Source organism: Camelus dromedarius, chromosome 27 (assembly GCF_036321535.1).
Source record: "Camelus dromedarius isolate mCamDro1 chromosome 27, mCamDro1.pat, whole genome shotgun sequence".
Taxonomy (NCBI): domain Eukaryota; kingdom Metazoa; phylum Chordata; class Mammalia; order Artiodactyla; family Camelidae; genus Camelus; species Camelus dromedarius.
The window spans coordinates 10,647,800-10,662,403 of NC_087462.1; the positions used below are offsets into that span (position 1 = coordinate 10,647,800).

At 53.6% G+C, this 14,604-nt stretch overlaps 1 protein-coding gene across 6 annotated transcripts in view; it reads left to right on the plus strand.

The window, feature by feature from the left end:
• Positions 1 to 1,411: 1,411 nt before the first annotated feature.
• CRTC1 (CREB regulated transcription coactivator 1) overlaps positions 1,412 to 14,604 on the plus strand; it is a 73,837-nt gene continuing 60,644 nt past the window's right edge. For all 6 annotated transcript variants that reach the window (XM_064480045.1, XM_064480040.1, XM_064480042.1 and 3 more), the window contains exon 1: positions 1,412 to 1,579. In XM_064480045.1, coding sequence (XP_064336115.1) covers positions 1,454 to 1,579 — 126 coding nt within the window. In that variant the 5' untranslated portion in view covers positions 1,412 to 1,453. The remainder of the gene's footprint in view (positions 1,580 to 14,604) is intronic.

Below are 14,604 nucleotides of genomic sequence, written 5' to 3' on the forward strand. Positions count from 1 at the left end.
AGTTGGTTGTTGACACCCAGAATAAGGGGTGGATGCTTGCTAGGCAAAAAGGCTAGAAGTCCAAGAAAGTGCTCAAAATCATAACAAGAAAGATGAAATAGAGCAGTGGCAGTGCCCAGGACACTCCAAAGTAAAAATCTATGTATGTGTATATATTTAATGTGGACATTTCATTAAACTATTGTAAAATGTAAATAAAAGCATGTTTGGAAAATGTTGGTATGCCCCTATGATCTCCATCAGTGTCTCCTCCAGCCATCCCTTGTCCTGGTAAAAAGTGTGCTTGTTGTGCGATTAGAGCTGCTCCTCCTGGTTTCTGCCCCCCTCACTCCCATGCCCTGAAATCCCTGGAGCCTCCTGAATCTAAACTTTTGATATTGGTGGTTGGGGTCCCTCTGTTTGGGGGAGGGACAACTGGATGTCAGAACCCCTCTTGCTTCCCTAGGTCACCCCCCCTCCCCGTCACTGGGGAGACTCTGCTATCCTTTTCCCTGCTGGGTCTGGGTGGGATTTCTGGACCTGTCCTTTAGCACCCCAAGGGAAAGCTGGCTTCCTTGAGCAAGACTGGACTGGAGAAATTCAGAGAGAGGAGGCTGAAGCTCTGTAGTTCCAGTTCTCTGAGATTGAGGACCCAGAGAATAGGAACTGGATAGGGAACAGGAATGGGGAAAGAAAGGTGTTCAGGATGACACCAGGATTTGGGGCTGGGGACTGATCGCACCCCCCAAATCATGGTGGCGATACGAGCCTCCTTTTCTAAGATCACTCTCCTCCTGGCCCATTACTGGTTTTATTTGCCATATCACATTTACCTCCATCTGAAATGTTCTTGGGACGTTTATTGGTGGGTTATGTTCCCCCTCTCCCCGACTGTGCACTCCGTAAGGGCAGGGAACACGTCTGCTTGCTCACGCCTTTTCCCCAGTGTGCTTGGCACATACAGACATTCAGTAAATGAATGAATGCATGCATGGATGAGCAACGCCCTGAATTGGTCTCTGAGCTGAACTAGTCCAAACCCAGGCTCAGTCTCGAATACCTGTCCTTGGGGTGAGTGCTGGCTCCATCCTGGTGACCTGGAACGGTTTGGGTCCAGCAGATTCTCTTGGGGGCTCCAGTGCCCCAACCCGTCCCCAGACCTTGCCCAACAGTCAGGTGGCCGCTGTCCAGCGGGCCAGGAAGAGGCTCCATGCGCCTGCGCCAAAATCTCCATCCTCCTTCTCCCTCCTCCCCCTTTGGCCCCTCCAAACTCGCCGCTAAGGCGCGCGCATGCGCCGTCGCCCCCGCGGGGCGAGCCGCTCCCATGCGCACGCGCCATTTTCACGCCTGCCGACGCGCCTGCGCACTGCCCGCCGCCCGCAGGTCTGGCCGGCGCTTGCGTGGTGGCACCGGCGAGGTGGGGGGGCGAGGAGGTGGAGGAGGAGGAGGAGGAGGAGGAGGCGGCGGCGAGAAGATGGCGACTTCGAACAATCCGCGGAAATTCAGCGAGAAGATCGCGCTGCATAACCAGAAGCAAGCGGAGGAGACGGCGGCTTTCGAGGAGGTCATGAAGGACCTGAGCTTGACGCGGGCCGCGCGGGTAAGAGGGTTGCCCGCGCCGACCCCTCAGGGCCGGAGAGAAGGGAGGGGGCGCGTGTCCGGCGCGTGCACGGGGCGGGGGGCGCGCGGCGGGGGCGGGGCGCGCGCGGCAGGGGCGGGGCTTGGCACGGCCTGAGGGGACAGGTGTCCCTACGCCCCAGGCGTCGTGGGCGGGACGGGTGCCCCCACATCATCGATACCTGAAGGGGTACAGGTGTCCCTACATCATTGCTACCTGAAGTGGTGGGCAAGTGTCACAACATCATTGTTACCGTAGGGGCAGGGGCCTCTACATCATTATTACCTGGAGGGAACAGGTACCACTACATCATTGTTACCTAAGGAGGGAAAGGTGTCCCCACATCATTGCTCTCTGAGGGGACTAGGTGCCCTTATATCACTGCTACCTAGGGGAGACAGGATGATATTGAGCGCTGGGTGAACTGGGTGCTCCTTGCAGGCATCACTGTTACCTGGGGAGAGGGAATAGGCGTTCCATATCATTGGTGCCTGAGGGGGACAGCTGCCCCCACACCATTGCTACCTGAAGGGACAGGTGTCTCTACATCATTGTCACCTGTGCCCTCACTCCCTGTGTGTTTGGAGGACAGGTATGGAGACAAGATGCCCCACTGTCAGACCTCGGATGGAATAGGTATCCCTTTTGGATACCTGAGGGAGAAGTCTGGTGCCCTTCCCTGTGGGGACCTGAGGGGTTCAGGAAGGCAGACTGGGCTCTTGGAGCTTGGAGTGGAGACAGCTGCCCCTTCCACATGCAGCACATAGGGTGCGGTTCAGGTGATACTCCTCCCTCTAGGACAAGGGACAGCTGGCCACAAATGGCCCCTGGCCCTTCAGGACCAGGGTGGAGAAACAGTTCTTCCTCAGATGACTGGGTGGATTGGGTGTGCAGGGGCAGGCCAGGTTCCCTGCTAACCTCACCTGGGAAGCTGCTGTAGGCCTGAAGCAGAGGCTGGTCATGGCCGGGGTCAGAGGCCTGGTTCTTCTAGGTAACAGCTCTCTGGCAAGTACCACAAGGTGCCAAGCGCCTTGGGTCTTGGTGTACTCCGTTGTCGAGAATGTCTAGCAAGCCCTTCCTTGTGGGTCAGGAGAGGAGCATGCTTTGCACAGGTGGCAGTAAATCTCTTCTGTGACCCTGCAGAGTGGTGGGACCCCTGTTTTGCACCCTGGGGCCGTGGGGAGGGGTTGGGTGGGAGCTGCAGACACCCACCTCCCTGGTTTCTTGATTTGGCCTCCAATCTGTCTTAGGCAGACCTACCTCAGTGACATGAACCTCAGTCTCTGATTCCTCAGGTGGGATTTTGGGGTGATGTTATTTTTCAGTTAGTTGCTTGTTTCTCTTTGAGATCATAACCTCATAGACTAGAATGTGTGTCTTCATTTCCACGCATTTGTTTAGCATGTATCTTTCGAGTGCTCTCTGTTGGCCAGGTGCTGCCCATCCCTGCTCCATCAGCTCACAGTCTCGCTCAGGATGTGGTTGGTGAATGAATGAATGAATGAAATGAGAGCATGCAGTTTGAATGTCCCCCGTAAGTCAGGGCTTCCGAGGGCAGGAACGTCCACTTTACCTCGTCTCCAGCGGGCAGTGTGTGCTAGCATGCAGTAGGTGTCAACTGTGTATAGTATAACAGGAAGAAGAAGTCATATTAGGTTCATGGCAGTCTTCATGATTGGAGGTCTGGTTTCTGCTGTAGGATTGGAAGTGAATAATTGTTGAAAAGATATCTTTAAAATAATAGCTTTATTGAGATATAGTTCATATATCACATAATTAATTTGTGTAAAGTGTACAGTTCATTGGTTTTCAGTACATTTACAGAGTTGTGCAACCGTCATCACTGTCTAATTCCAGAATATTTGCATCTCTCCCCAAAGAAACTCCATATCCATTAGCTGTCAGTTCTCATTTGCCCCTCCTCCAGCCCCAGCAGCCACCAACTTTTCTGTCTTTATGGATTTACCTGTTCTGGACATTTCATATAAATGGAATCATACGAGATGTGGCCTTTTGTGTCTGGCTACTTTCACTCAGCACGTTTTCTAAGTTCATCCACATTGTAGCATGCATCAGGAAACTTCTTTCCTTTTTATGGCTGAGTAATACTCCTTTGTGTGGATGGACCATATTTGTTTATCCATTTACTCATTGATGGATTCAGAAGAGATTTTTAAGATTTGCAGACAGTAGTGCCCTTGGCCCTGGGAACCACTTCCCATCTCTTTCCTCTCTCCCTCTGTTGCCTTTTTTTTTACACTGGAAGTTGGAGAGGCATGGTGGGCTAGGGTCCTGGGCTGAGGCGAGCTTATACTAGATTTTTACAGACGGAGCAGTGCTATCTCTTGGGGGTGATCCTGTCCCTTTGGGGACAGTTGGCAATGACATTTTTGGTTGTCTCGACTGGAGGAAGGGGTGCTACTGGCATCTCGTGGGTAGAGAGCAGAGATGTTGCTCAACACCCTGCGATGCACAGACAGCTCCCACCACAGACAGTGATCTGGCCCCAGATGTCAGCAGTGCCAAGGCCGAGAAACCTTCAGTTTGAAGGAAACGTTGTGTGGGCAGGGGTGCAAGCTTTGCACTTGGGCAGATAGTTCAAAACTGCACCCACCAGTACAGCTGTGCCACTTTGGGCAGGCTGATGGCTTTTCGTGCACCTGAGACCAGGATGGGCAAGCTCGTTCCCAGCCTATTCTGGCCAGTACACTTGGTACATCTGCAGTGTCTGGTGCGGGTGAATGAACGCACTTGATGCAGGGTCCCCTCCTGCCCACTCTCTGGGGCTGCAGCCTTCCACGCTGCCACCCCCTGCCACAGGCACCAGCGTTTCACTTGCCCCTGTGAACAGGTGGGATGTGGCCCAGTCGGTACCTCCTCCTCTCAGGGGAATTCTGCAGCTCAGCCTGCCCACTCTGGGAGCCAGCAGGGCCGCTTGTGCCGACTCGGGTTGGCTCACAGTCCTCGGTAGTGATGGGCGTGCCCGCGGTGCCTTCCCATGTGGAAGGCCAGTTAGCCGGTGTTGAGCCTGATGAGTAAATCCATACTGTCACATCACTTGGGAGTAGGGACCCCAAGGACTAATTTGGGTGGGGGGATGGGGTGTGATGTCGGGGAAGCCTTTTTGAGTTTCAGGGTAGAGGGGTGAGTGAACAGGCGTTCCTTTCTTGTCCTCAGACTTGGGCAGCCTTAGGTGCAAGGAGGGCTGTGGCTCTCTGCTGTGTGACTTTGGTTAGATTTCTTAACCTCTCTAGGCCCCAGAATCCTGATCTAGAAAGTTAGGGTAGCTTGCTCATTTCACAAAATGACATTTTAAATTGCCCAGCACATCTCAGGGACTGTATGGGGTACTTGAGGGCAAGCAGCATGTGAGGACCATGCTCTTGGGGAGCTAGCATGGTTTTGGGGGGGCAGGAGAGAATTGCTCCCAATGAACAAAGCAGATGCTTGCAAAGAAAAGAAGCCAAACAATGTTCTAGGCCTGGCTGGGGTGGGAGGCTGACACCTGGACAGCAAGACACAGTCCTCTGTGCCTGGAGAGGGTGCCCCTTGTGAGGGAGGCGGGTCCAGAGGTCCCAAGGTGGAGGGGCTCGGTGAGGTGGGGATCAGGTCAGAGGACAGTGAGACCGGCATTGAGAGAAGAGAAGAGAGTGAGGCTGGCTCTGAGGGCGGGGTCCTGGGAGGGTTTGTGATGGTCAGCGGCCTGATCCTTGCTTGATTTGGTAGCGGCTTCATGTAGCTTGAGATGTAATTCCCTATACATTCAATCCACTTATGTAAAGTGTACCATTCAGTGGGTTTTTTTTTAATAGCATGTTCAAAGAGTTGTGCAACTATCACCAGTCAACTTTAGAGTATTTCCATTCCCCCAAAACGAAACCCCATCCCCATTAGCAGTCCCTCCCCATCCCCCTCCCACACCCCTGGCAACCACTAATCTGCTTTCCGTCTCTATGGATTTGCCTGTTCTGGACATTTCATGTAAATGGAATCATATAACATGTGGCCTTTTGTGTCTGGCTTCTTTTACTCAGCATGTTGTTTTTGAGGTTCACCTGAGTTATAGCGTGTATCAGTGTTTCATTCCTTTTTCCTAATTTTTCTAAAAATTATGGTAAAATATAAATGATCCACAATTTACCATCTTAACTGTTTTTAAATGTATATAGTTCAGTGGGATTAAGCCCTCTCACAATGTTGTGCAGCCACCACCACCACCCATTACTTCATTACTTATTAAGGCTGAATAATATTCCATTGTATGGATTTACCACATTTTGAGTATCTGTTCATTCGTCAGTGGACAGTCGGATTGTTTCCCACCTTTTTGGCTGAATAGTGAATAGTGCTGCCATGGACGTTCGTGTCCCAGTGCTTGTGTGGACGCGGGTCTGCCTTTCCCTTGGATATATATGCTGAGGAGTGGAGTTTCTGGGTCAAATGGTAACTCTCTGTTTAACTGTTTAAGGCTGCTTTATGTCTTACATAGGTGGCTGTGGTCTGAGCAGGCATGGTGGTGAGAAGGGAGGCAGGCAGGCAATGAGAGGCCCCTGCAGCATCCAGGTTAGGGGATGGAGAAGGTGGCTTGAGCAGGGAGGTGGCTGTGGCAGTGGCCTGGAGTGGTGGATTTGGGTGATGTTTTGGCAGCAGGGATAACTGGATGTGTGGGTGGATCAGATGTGGAGGGTGAGAGAAGAGATGGGGGCGTGTCGCCCACTTGCCAGCGTCTCAGGACGCAGGAGGTTCTGCGTGTGATGGATCATTGAGCATCCCAGGGAGTGGCACCTGGGCCAGAGAAAATCTGCAGGCAAAGCAGTTCACAGTGGCCCATCCAGGGCCGCCAGCTCTAGCTGCACTGAAGGAGGGTGTTCTCGTGGCCCTACCCTGTGATGGGGGTGGCTCTGCACAGGCTGTTGGAAAATGGGTCCCTGGGCAGCAGGCACAGCGCAGTGGTGGCTCGGGTTAGCTGAGCGTGGAGGCCGCCCCTGGTCCTGGCCCCAGTCCTGGCTTTGGCACCGTTTGCCTCTATGCTGGCTGCTTCAAGTGTCTGGTGCCATCTGCAGCCTTGACACACACACATGCACGCAGGACTCGCCGAGCTGCTCTGTGCGCCGTCCCCTGCCTCCAGAAAGCCCCATCAGTGTCAGTGCTCTCCAGGTTGTGAGCTGCCCACCCGGTAGTAAGTTGAATGGGGTCTGTTAAGACGATCTGCCCTCATCATGACCCACATCTGTGACTATGATCTTATTTGGAAAAAAAGATTTCTGCAGATGTCATTGGGGTAAGGATCTCCAGATGAGATCGTTCTGGATTTATGGCCGTCCTAAATCTGATGACTGGTGTCTTTATGAGATGAGGAGAGGACCCAGACACGCGGGAGAAGACCATGTATGTTGGAGGTAGAGACTGGAATGGTGCAGCCCTGAACGAAAGATGTGTGGAGTCCGTGAAGCTGGAAGAGGCGAGGGAGGATCCTCCCCTGGGGCCTCCAGAGGGAATATGGCCCTGCCGACACCTGAATTTTTGATGTCTGGCCTCCAGAACTGTTGAGAGAATAAATACTTGTTTTACTGCCTACCCCCTTCCCCGTTGGTGGTCATTTGTGATGGCGGCCCCAGGACACCCTCCCCCCAGCTGAGACAGAGCCTGTGGAGTCTGGGTACCTTGCGGAAGCCACCTCAGGACGGTGGGCCTAGGGGTCGTCTGTGTGTGTGTACATCTGTCCTTCTCTGGCAGTTCATGCAGGTCATATTTTCCCCAAGGCCTCAAGTGCACCCTCCATTCACCCAGTATCAGGAACTGGGGACTCTCACTGTGTACTGAGCCTAGCAGTGATGGTGAACAAGCCAGAGAGACAAGAGCAGGAGCAAGGGCCCTGGGGCAGGAGGGGGCAACTTGTTGTCAGGAGCTGACCAAGAGTGAGATCAGAGTGTGCTGGGGGTGCAGGGCGAGGATTTTGGGTGGCGGTAAAGTTTGCCTTTTGCGCTTTCGGTTCCTGCTCTCTGCTGGGCACTATTTGGCTTTCACTCAACCCGCATTCTTTTTGTCAACCCCCTACCCCGACTTTCTGGAGGAGGTGTTATCTTTGCTATCGTGCAGATCCGGAAACTGAGGCCCAGAGCTGAATCCTGGTTGGGAAGAGACGGAACTAATATTCAGCCCTGGGTGAGCACACAGGATGTGTTTGAAACAAGGAATTAACAAGACAAATTAGAACCTTCTGTTGCTCATCAGAGCCTGCTTGGCCCCACTTGGGCCTTGGTTTCTCTGAAACGTGACTCAGTTACTCCAGCCACACCTACATTTCTCGTGACTTGGACCCAGAAATCCACATTTCCTGTCATTAATTGTTCTTGATATGGAGGTGGCGGCCTTGGAACTCCATCACACACACCTTTGTGCATGGCCCATGGCTCTTCTCCCCACGAAAGCCATGGTCTAGACCAGGCTGGGAGCCGAAGTCTCTGTGGCTAGTCTCAGACACGCTTTTGGGTTGATGTGACCAGTTGCCATTTGGAAGGAGGCTTCCTTCTGGGAGTCCTGGTTTTGTTCCGACCTTTCCATTCATGTATCCTACAGGGGACTGCCACACTGACCCTGCCAGCCCGGGGTCCTGTATAGAGAACCCTCCTACGGCTCACGGCCAGCCCAGGGCCTCAGAACCATGCAGAATGATCTTTTAAAAAAATCTTTTTAGAAATAAAGATGAAATTTACATTAAATGAACCATTTTAATGTACAGTCCATTGGCATTTGGTACATTCACAGTGTGGTGCAGCCTTCACCTCTGTCTAGTTCCAGAACATTTCCATCACCCCAAAAAGAAACCCTATCCCCATTAGCAGCCACTTCCCATTGTCCCTCCCCCAGCTCCTGGCAACCACTAATCTCCTTTCTGTTTCTATGGATCTGCTTTTTCTGGACATTTCATGTAAATGGGTTCATACAACCTGTGGCCTTTTGTGTCCAGCTTCTTTCATTCAGTGTGATGTTCTTGAAGTTCACGTTGTAGCATGTGTCAGAGCTTCATTCTTTTTTGTGGCCAAATTACATTCTGTCATGTGGATGGACCACATTTAGTTTATTCACTACCTGTTGATGAGTATTTAGGCTATTTCCTCTTTCTCACTGTTATAAATGCTGCTTCTGTGAACATGTGTGTACAAATGTTTGCACAAGCCCCTGTTTTCACCTTGTGGGCGTATGTCCGGGAGTGGAATTGCTGTATTGATTCACTGGGTGGTGGCCGGTGGTCACTGTGTGCAGTGGTGGGGCCCACCTGCTCTGGGAAATCCAGGAGGGCTTCCTGGACCTGTAGGTGTGGAACCAGGAGTGTCTACAGCTGGGTGAGGGGAAGATTTTACAGGCTGAAGGACAGGCATGGGTGCCGAGGGCTTAGTTCAGAGATCACTGTCTCACCTCCTTGACTGTGACCCTCTGTTAGAAATTTGTGTTTCATGACATTCCAGCAGCCACCAGCAAACATACCATTAGAACAGTTTTCTCCAAGGAGAGCAGCTCTCCCTGTGTGTGGGGAAAATTGATATAATTGGTTCCCTTCTGTTTATTGTAAAATGCCAGTGGGAACCCACTGAATTGATCTCTTAACCCACTAATCCAGGGCTCAGCAAGCTACGCCTGTTTTTTGTAAATAAAGATTTATTAGAACATGGCCACGCCCATTCATTTACACCTTGTCTGTGACAGAGTTGAGAGACAGAATGGCCCCAGGAGGCGGAGATATCTGGTGCTTTACAGAAGGAGTTTGCCAGCCCTGGGCCAATGGGTCTCACCTACAGTTTGAGCCCCACTGACCTAGAGCAACAGGGAAGGTTGGGAAGATGGTGGGGGGTGGTTCTGCCACTTTTAAGGGGTCTCTGAATTACCTCTGAGCCAAAGAATGCAAACTCCTGGGCTCCTCCAAGATTCCGCTTCTGCGGGTGTGGGTAGGGGTCTGAGTTCTGAGTGCCTTGCTGGGAGGCCAGGACACTGGGGTCACCAGGGCTGTGCCAGGCAGAGGGAGAGGGTCAGCCTTGGGCAGGAGGGTGAGCGGGCTGTCTGGCCCTTGGTTGGTGGTATGGTGGTCATTGTTGGTCCACACACCAGAGAGGCGTCTGCTGTGGCTGTCCCCAAGGCTAGCCCGGGGGCACAATGCCAGGTGACTCTTGTTTGTGCAGGGGCCCTTCCTGTCCTGGGCAGGGTTAATTAGGTTACTCCAGGTCAGAGCTGGGCCTTCACGGGCATTGTGAAGGCTGAGCTCTGGTTCTCCTCTTCTGCTGTGGACGCCAGGATCTTTCTGGTTTCAGCTCAGTGGTATAGGCTCCCTTCAGTGCTGTTCAGTCAGACAAAGCAGTGGCACGTCAGGGGTCGGGATTTGGAGTCCTTGGTGCTGGGGATTTCCTTTTAAACAGGGACTCTCTGGAAACTGCCACGCAGATGTCAGGGGTAGGATCTGGCCTGGGAAGACTGGCCGGAGCGCAGTGGCGGGGAAGCATCAAAACTGGGTGGTGCAGTGTGCTCACCTCAGCTGGGTCTGCCTCTGAGGGCATTTGGCAACATCTGGGGACATTTTTGGTTGTTGTGACTTGGGGTGGGGGTGCTCCTGGATTCTGGTGAGTGGAGGCCTGGCTGCTGCTCAACACCCTACAGTGGACACGGGGCCCCAGCTGCCGGCGGGGCCCAGGCTGAGAAGCCCTGCTCTTGCGCCCCTCCACGGGGCCATGATAGTGGAGGTGCAGAGGGGTCGGTGGAGGCCCTCTGTTCCGTGAGTTGCAGACCTTGAGCCTGACCATGTGGCAACAGCCCCGGGCAGCCAACGGCATCCTCTCTGGTTTATAGAGAGGGAAATGGAGGCTTGGAGAGCAAATGTCACAGAGCATTAGAGGTGGCAGAGCTGGGATTTGACCCCGATTGAACTAACCCAGTCCCCTGTACCTTTTCTCCTGTCTCATGCTGCTCTGGGAGTTTGCCAGCTGGTCAGGGTCAGGCAGAGCCTCCCAGGCTGTGGGAACCTCGTGCCTGCGTGGAGGCAGCGGCTTCAGGAGCGTGGAGGCAGCGGCTTCAGGAGCGTAGACTGCACAGGCTGTGTGCCTGAGAGGAAGGCGCAGTGGGTGGTGGAGGGCCCTAGGTCAGGCCTAGTGAGGGGCCTTGTGGAGTCATGGAAGGTTCCAGCAGGATGCGATGTGAGTGACAGGAAGGCACAGGGAGTGGCAGGAGCTAGACCTGCTAGAGCCCACGTGTGAGCGCCCGGGGGCTGTGGCAGTAACCCATGAGAGAGGGCCTGCTGTTTCCCCCGTTGCACAGGTGAGAAACCGAGCGTCAGAGGTCCTGTGGTTTGCTGTGTGCAGAGCTGCTGGAATCCAATCTCTGAATCCTGGACCCATGTTTTTCTTAATGCAGCCAGAGGGGACCCTGTTGGAGGCTGAGCTTCAATTTGTATGTCTCTGCACCCCCTGCAGCAGAGTGGGGAATGCTGCACCTTGGGCTAGGACAGGGGAGGGCCGGCTTGGGGGCATTTAGGAGGTGATAATGACAGGGTTTATTGAGAGGTGAGCAGGAAGGAGGGTGAGGTGGGGTCTCCCCCGCTGTGAAGGGGGAGCCAGCGAGAATGGGATGGGGATGGAAGTCTCACCTCCCCGTGGAGCTTGTAGGATGGAATGAGCCCCATTTCTGGCTGGGGTGTTTCTGACCCCCTCTCCTCCCTTCCCTCTCTCCACCTCATCCAGCCCTGCTACAGAGCGGAGGTGGGTGTGCCCTGCCCCAGTCAGGTGTGGCTCTGGTGCTACTGGCCGGATGGGGGTCCAGGTGCGCAAACAAGGAAGGCACCATGTGCCTTGCGGGCCAAGGATTCAGAGAGAGTCAATATTTATTATTTGCCAAATAGAAACGAAGCGCAACTGGGGCTTCCTTCTCAGGGTTCTCAGATGAGCATGGAGGGGAGAAAGAGCTCGGGTGGGTCAGGGGTGAGGGGGTTCTGTCACACTTGGTACTTAGCCTGGGGCCATGCTGCTGGGCTTCTTCCTGCTTCCTCCTGGGTGAGTTTAGACCTGGGAGTCCCCCTGGGCTCCTCTCCCTCTCCATGAAGTGGAGGTCATAGTGGTGTCTTCCTCATAGGGTTATGATGAGACCTAGATGGATTAATCCACATAGTGTTTCCGGAATGGGGCTTGCACATGGACACTCGCTGCGTGCTTGCTGCGGCTAAGACTCTGAAGATGTGTGCATAGTGAATGCACAGCTGCGCTCAGCAGGCACAAGGTGGGCACGTGGCAGACATTCAGCAGATGCTTAGCAGACATTGAATTGTGAGCTCCTTGAGGGCAGGCCTATCTCTGGTTCACTCTGGAATCTTCTGGGTGCAAGTGTCCTTTAAAAGGGCCAGTTTCCTATTACACAGTCAGGCTTTTCCTCTTAAGTAGTGGGATTGTGGCATGGAGTCCTCTTTTCCACGTGGAAATGTGTACCAGGCGCTGAGGGGCCGCAGAGGCTGGTGGGTAGTGTGATCTTCCTGGAGCTCCAGTTTTTCTGAACAACTTCAGGGAGAGACTTGGAGTTTGTATTGGCACACATGGTGTGTCACTGTTGGACTGGCAGACTCCCATGGGCTCTGGATGGTGGGCAGGCAGCATGGCCCTGGGGGGAATGTGGGCAGCACTGGGTTGCCCCAGGAGGTCTCCCTACAGTGGCCAGGGTGTGGACTGGGAAGTCCATTCCTTCAGTCAGTGTTTATTGAGCACCTACTTTGTGCTGGGCTCTGGGGACACCTTGCAGAACAAATGAGATGGAGCCCCTGCCCCAGGGGAAGCCATGCCAGCAGCCTCCTAGTCCTTGACCCCAAGGTCACAGCTCTGAGAGAGCAAAATAGGGTGGGAAGTGGGGGACCCTTTGGGGAAGGTGACATTTGGGCTGAGCCCTGGGACACAAGGGTGAGCTGTGGGGATGGGGTGCATGAAGCTTCTTGTTGGGGAGAGCCCGGCCTGGCCAAGCTCCATGGGTGATATGTCATGGGCCTGGTGAGAGGTTGGAGTCTGGTTCTGGGGTGGTGGGGTGCTCCAGGAAGATTATGAGCAGGGCAGTGACATGAGATGTAGGTGTAGCAAAGGTCCTCCAGCCACCATATGGGGACAGGCCTGGGTAGAGGAAAGGGCAGGGGCTGCAGGGATCTGAGAGGGGCAGGCGTCCCCTGAGCAATGGTAGGTGCTGAGGGAATGAACGCCATCTCATTCCACACCAGGACTTCCTGACTTGGCAGAAGTTCTTTCACCCAAGAATTTGGAATCTGATTCCCCAGGGAGGTGATGGGGGAGGTGTATATTGAACAACTTTCACTTCATACTCTGGTGGCCCCCCATAATGAGGAAAGGCATTCCTGCAGCAGAGAGGAGATTTTGAGTCCTAATTTCATATGTGAAATTCCTCCTTCTCTGTGGTCCCTTCCTTATACCCCACTGATCATGGGGGTTTCACCCCAAAACTGGGGCATGGCATTCCATCCAGAAAGGTGAGTTTCTCCCTTGTTGGCCATTGAGTGTTTGAGCCCCGTTCCTGGATCCAGCCTTGGAGCTCGGTGGTCCCTACCCCATTGCCCCGCTCCTGTGAGAGCTTCTGCAGGCTGCCCTTCCTTTCCAGCTGGAGTTGCTGGGAAACACCCCACCATGCTTTTTTTTTCCCCAACAAAAAAAGGAATTGTTTATGTCTCAAAACTTTGATGAAATTGAAAACAGAAGACCCAAGCACTTCCCTTTTCCTCTGTGCATCTGACAACAGCTCACCTGGGCGCGGAGGGTGGGTGGGTACGTGCCAGCTGGTCATTCGCCTGGAAATCTCGGGCAGGAAGTGTTGGCCCAGCCAGGCAGAGTGCCCGGGGCTGGCTCTGCCCAGCTGGCCAGTCCTTGGGCTAGGGACATGGGAGGTGGAGCATGTCCAATAGAGACCAAGAGTTGCTGTTCTGCCAGAGCCTTGGAGGGGCTGCTATGTCCATGCCCGGCTGGCTAAACAGCCTCTGTTGTGTTGAGATCAAATTGAGTGTTCCTCAAGTGACTGAAGAGATAAATTCCGGGGGCCTGTCTCTGTGGGTCTTTTGTACCTGTGAGCGCTGTGCTTTCGTGATCCTTTCTCTCCTCCCAGCCAGGAGGGGTTTGATAGCTGTAATTAGGATGGGAGTGGCTCATTAAATCATCACAGAGTCAATGCACAGCCTGAGGAGTGATTTATGGGTGCAGCAGCCTAGGTGCCAAGGAGATGCTAATTTCATCCCCACTGGCTCAGCAGATGCAGAGGGAGGAGCCCTGATGGTCAGTTGCAGGGGCCAGCTAGAGGCCACTTGTGCCAGAGAGCCTGCTCCATGGACCTCCTTTCACCCCCTCACAGCGGGGCTAAATGGCCACTATTGTGGCTCAAAGCCCCGCCTCTGCTGTCTTCCCCCAAACGATGACTCCTCTTGTGCCTCATGTGGAGAGTTGTACAGAATAAACTACGTACCCACCCAGAGTACTTACCCCGTGCCTGGTGGGCGTCAGGGTACCCCATGGGGCAGCTGTGAGGGCAAAGTCTTCCTGTTTGCACCCACGTGCTGTGGCTTGACATGTGACAGATGCCACAGCTTTGTAATTGTGTGTTCAGTTTTACTGGGGGAGGGGAATTCATTTCTTTTCACTTTTTCTTTTGAGAGAGTTTTAGATTTCTTGACAAGCTGTAAAGACAGCACAGCTTCCCTAGCCCCTCACTGTGAGCACCTCCCGGGACCAGGGCAGCAGCGTCATCACAGGTCTGTTAACTAGACTCCAGTCTGTGTTTGAATCTCCCCAGATGTCCCCTAATAACCTTTTTCTGGCCCCGGATTCTGTTCAGGCTCCCACGTTGCATTTAGTTGTCGGGTCTCCTCCAGTCCGCGACCACGGCTCAGGGTTTCTGAGTCGTCCGCTACCTTCCCCCTCCTTGAAGAGAACTGCTCAGTCTTTTTGAGGAATGTCACTCAGGGCAATTTGTCTGATGTTTTCTTGCCATTG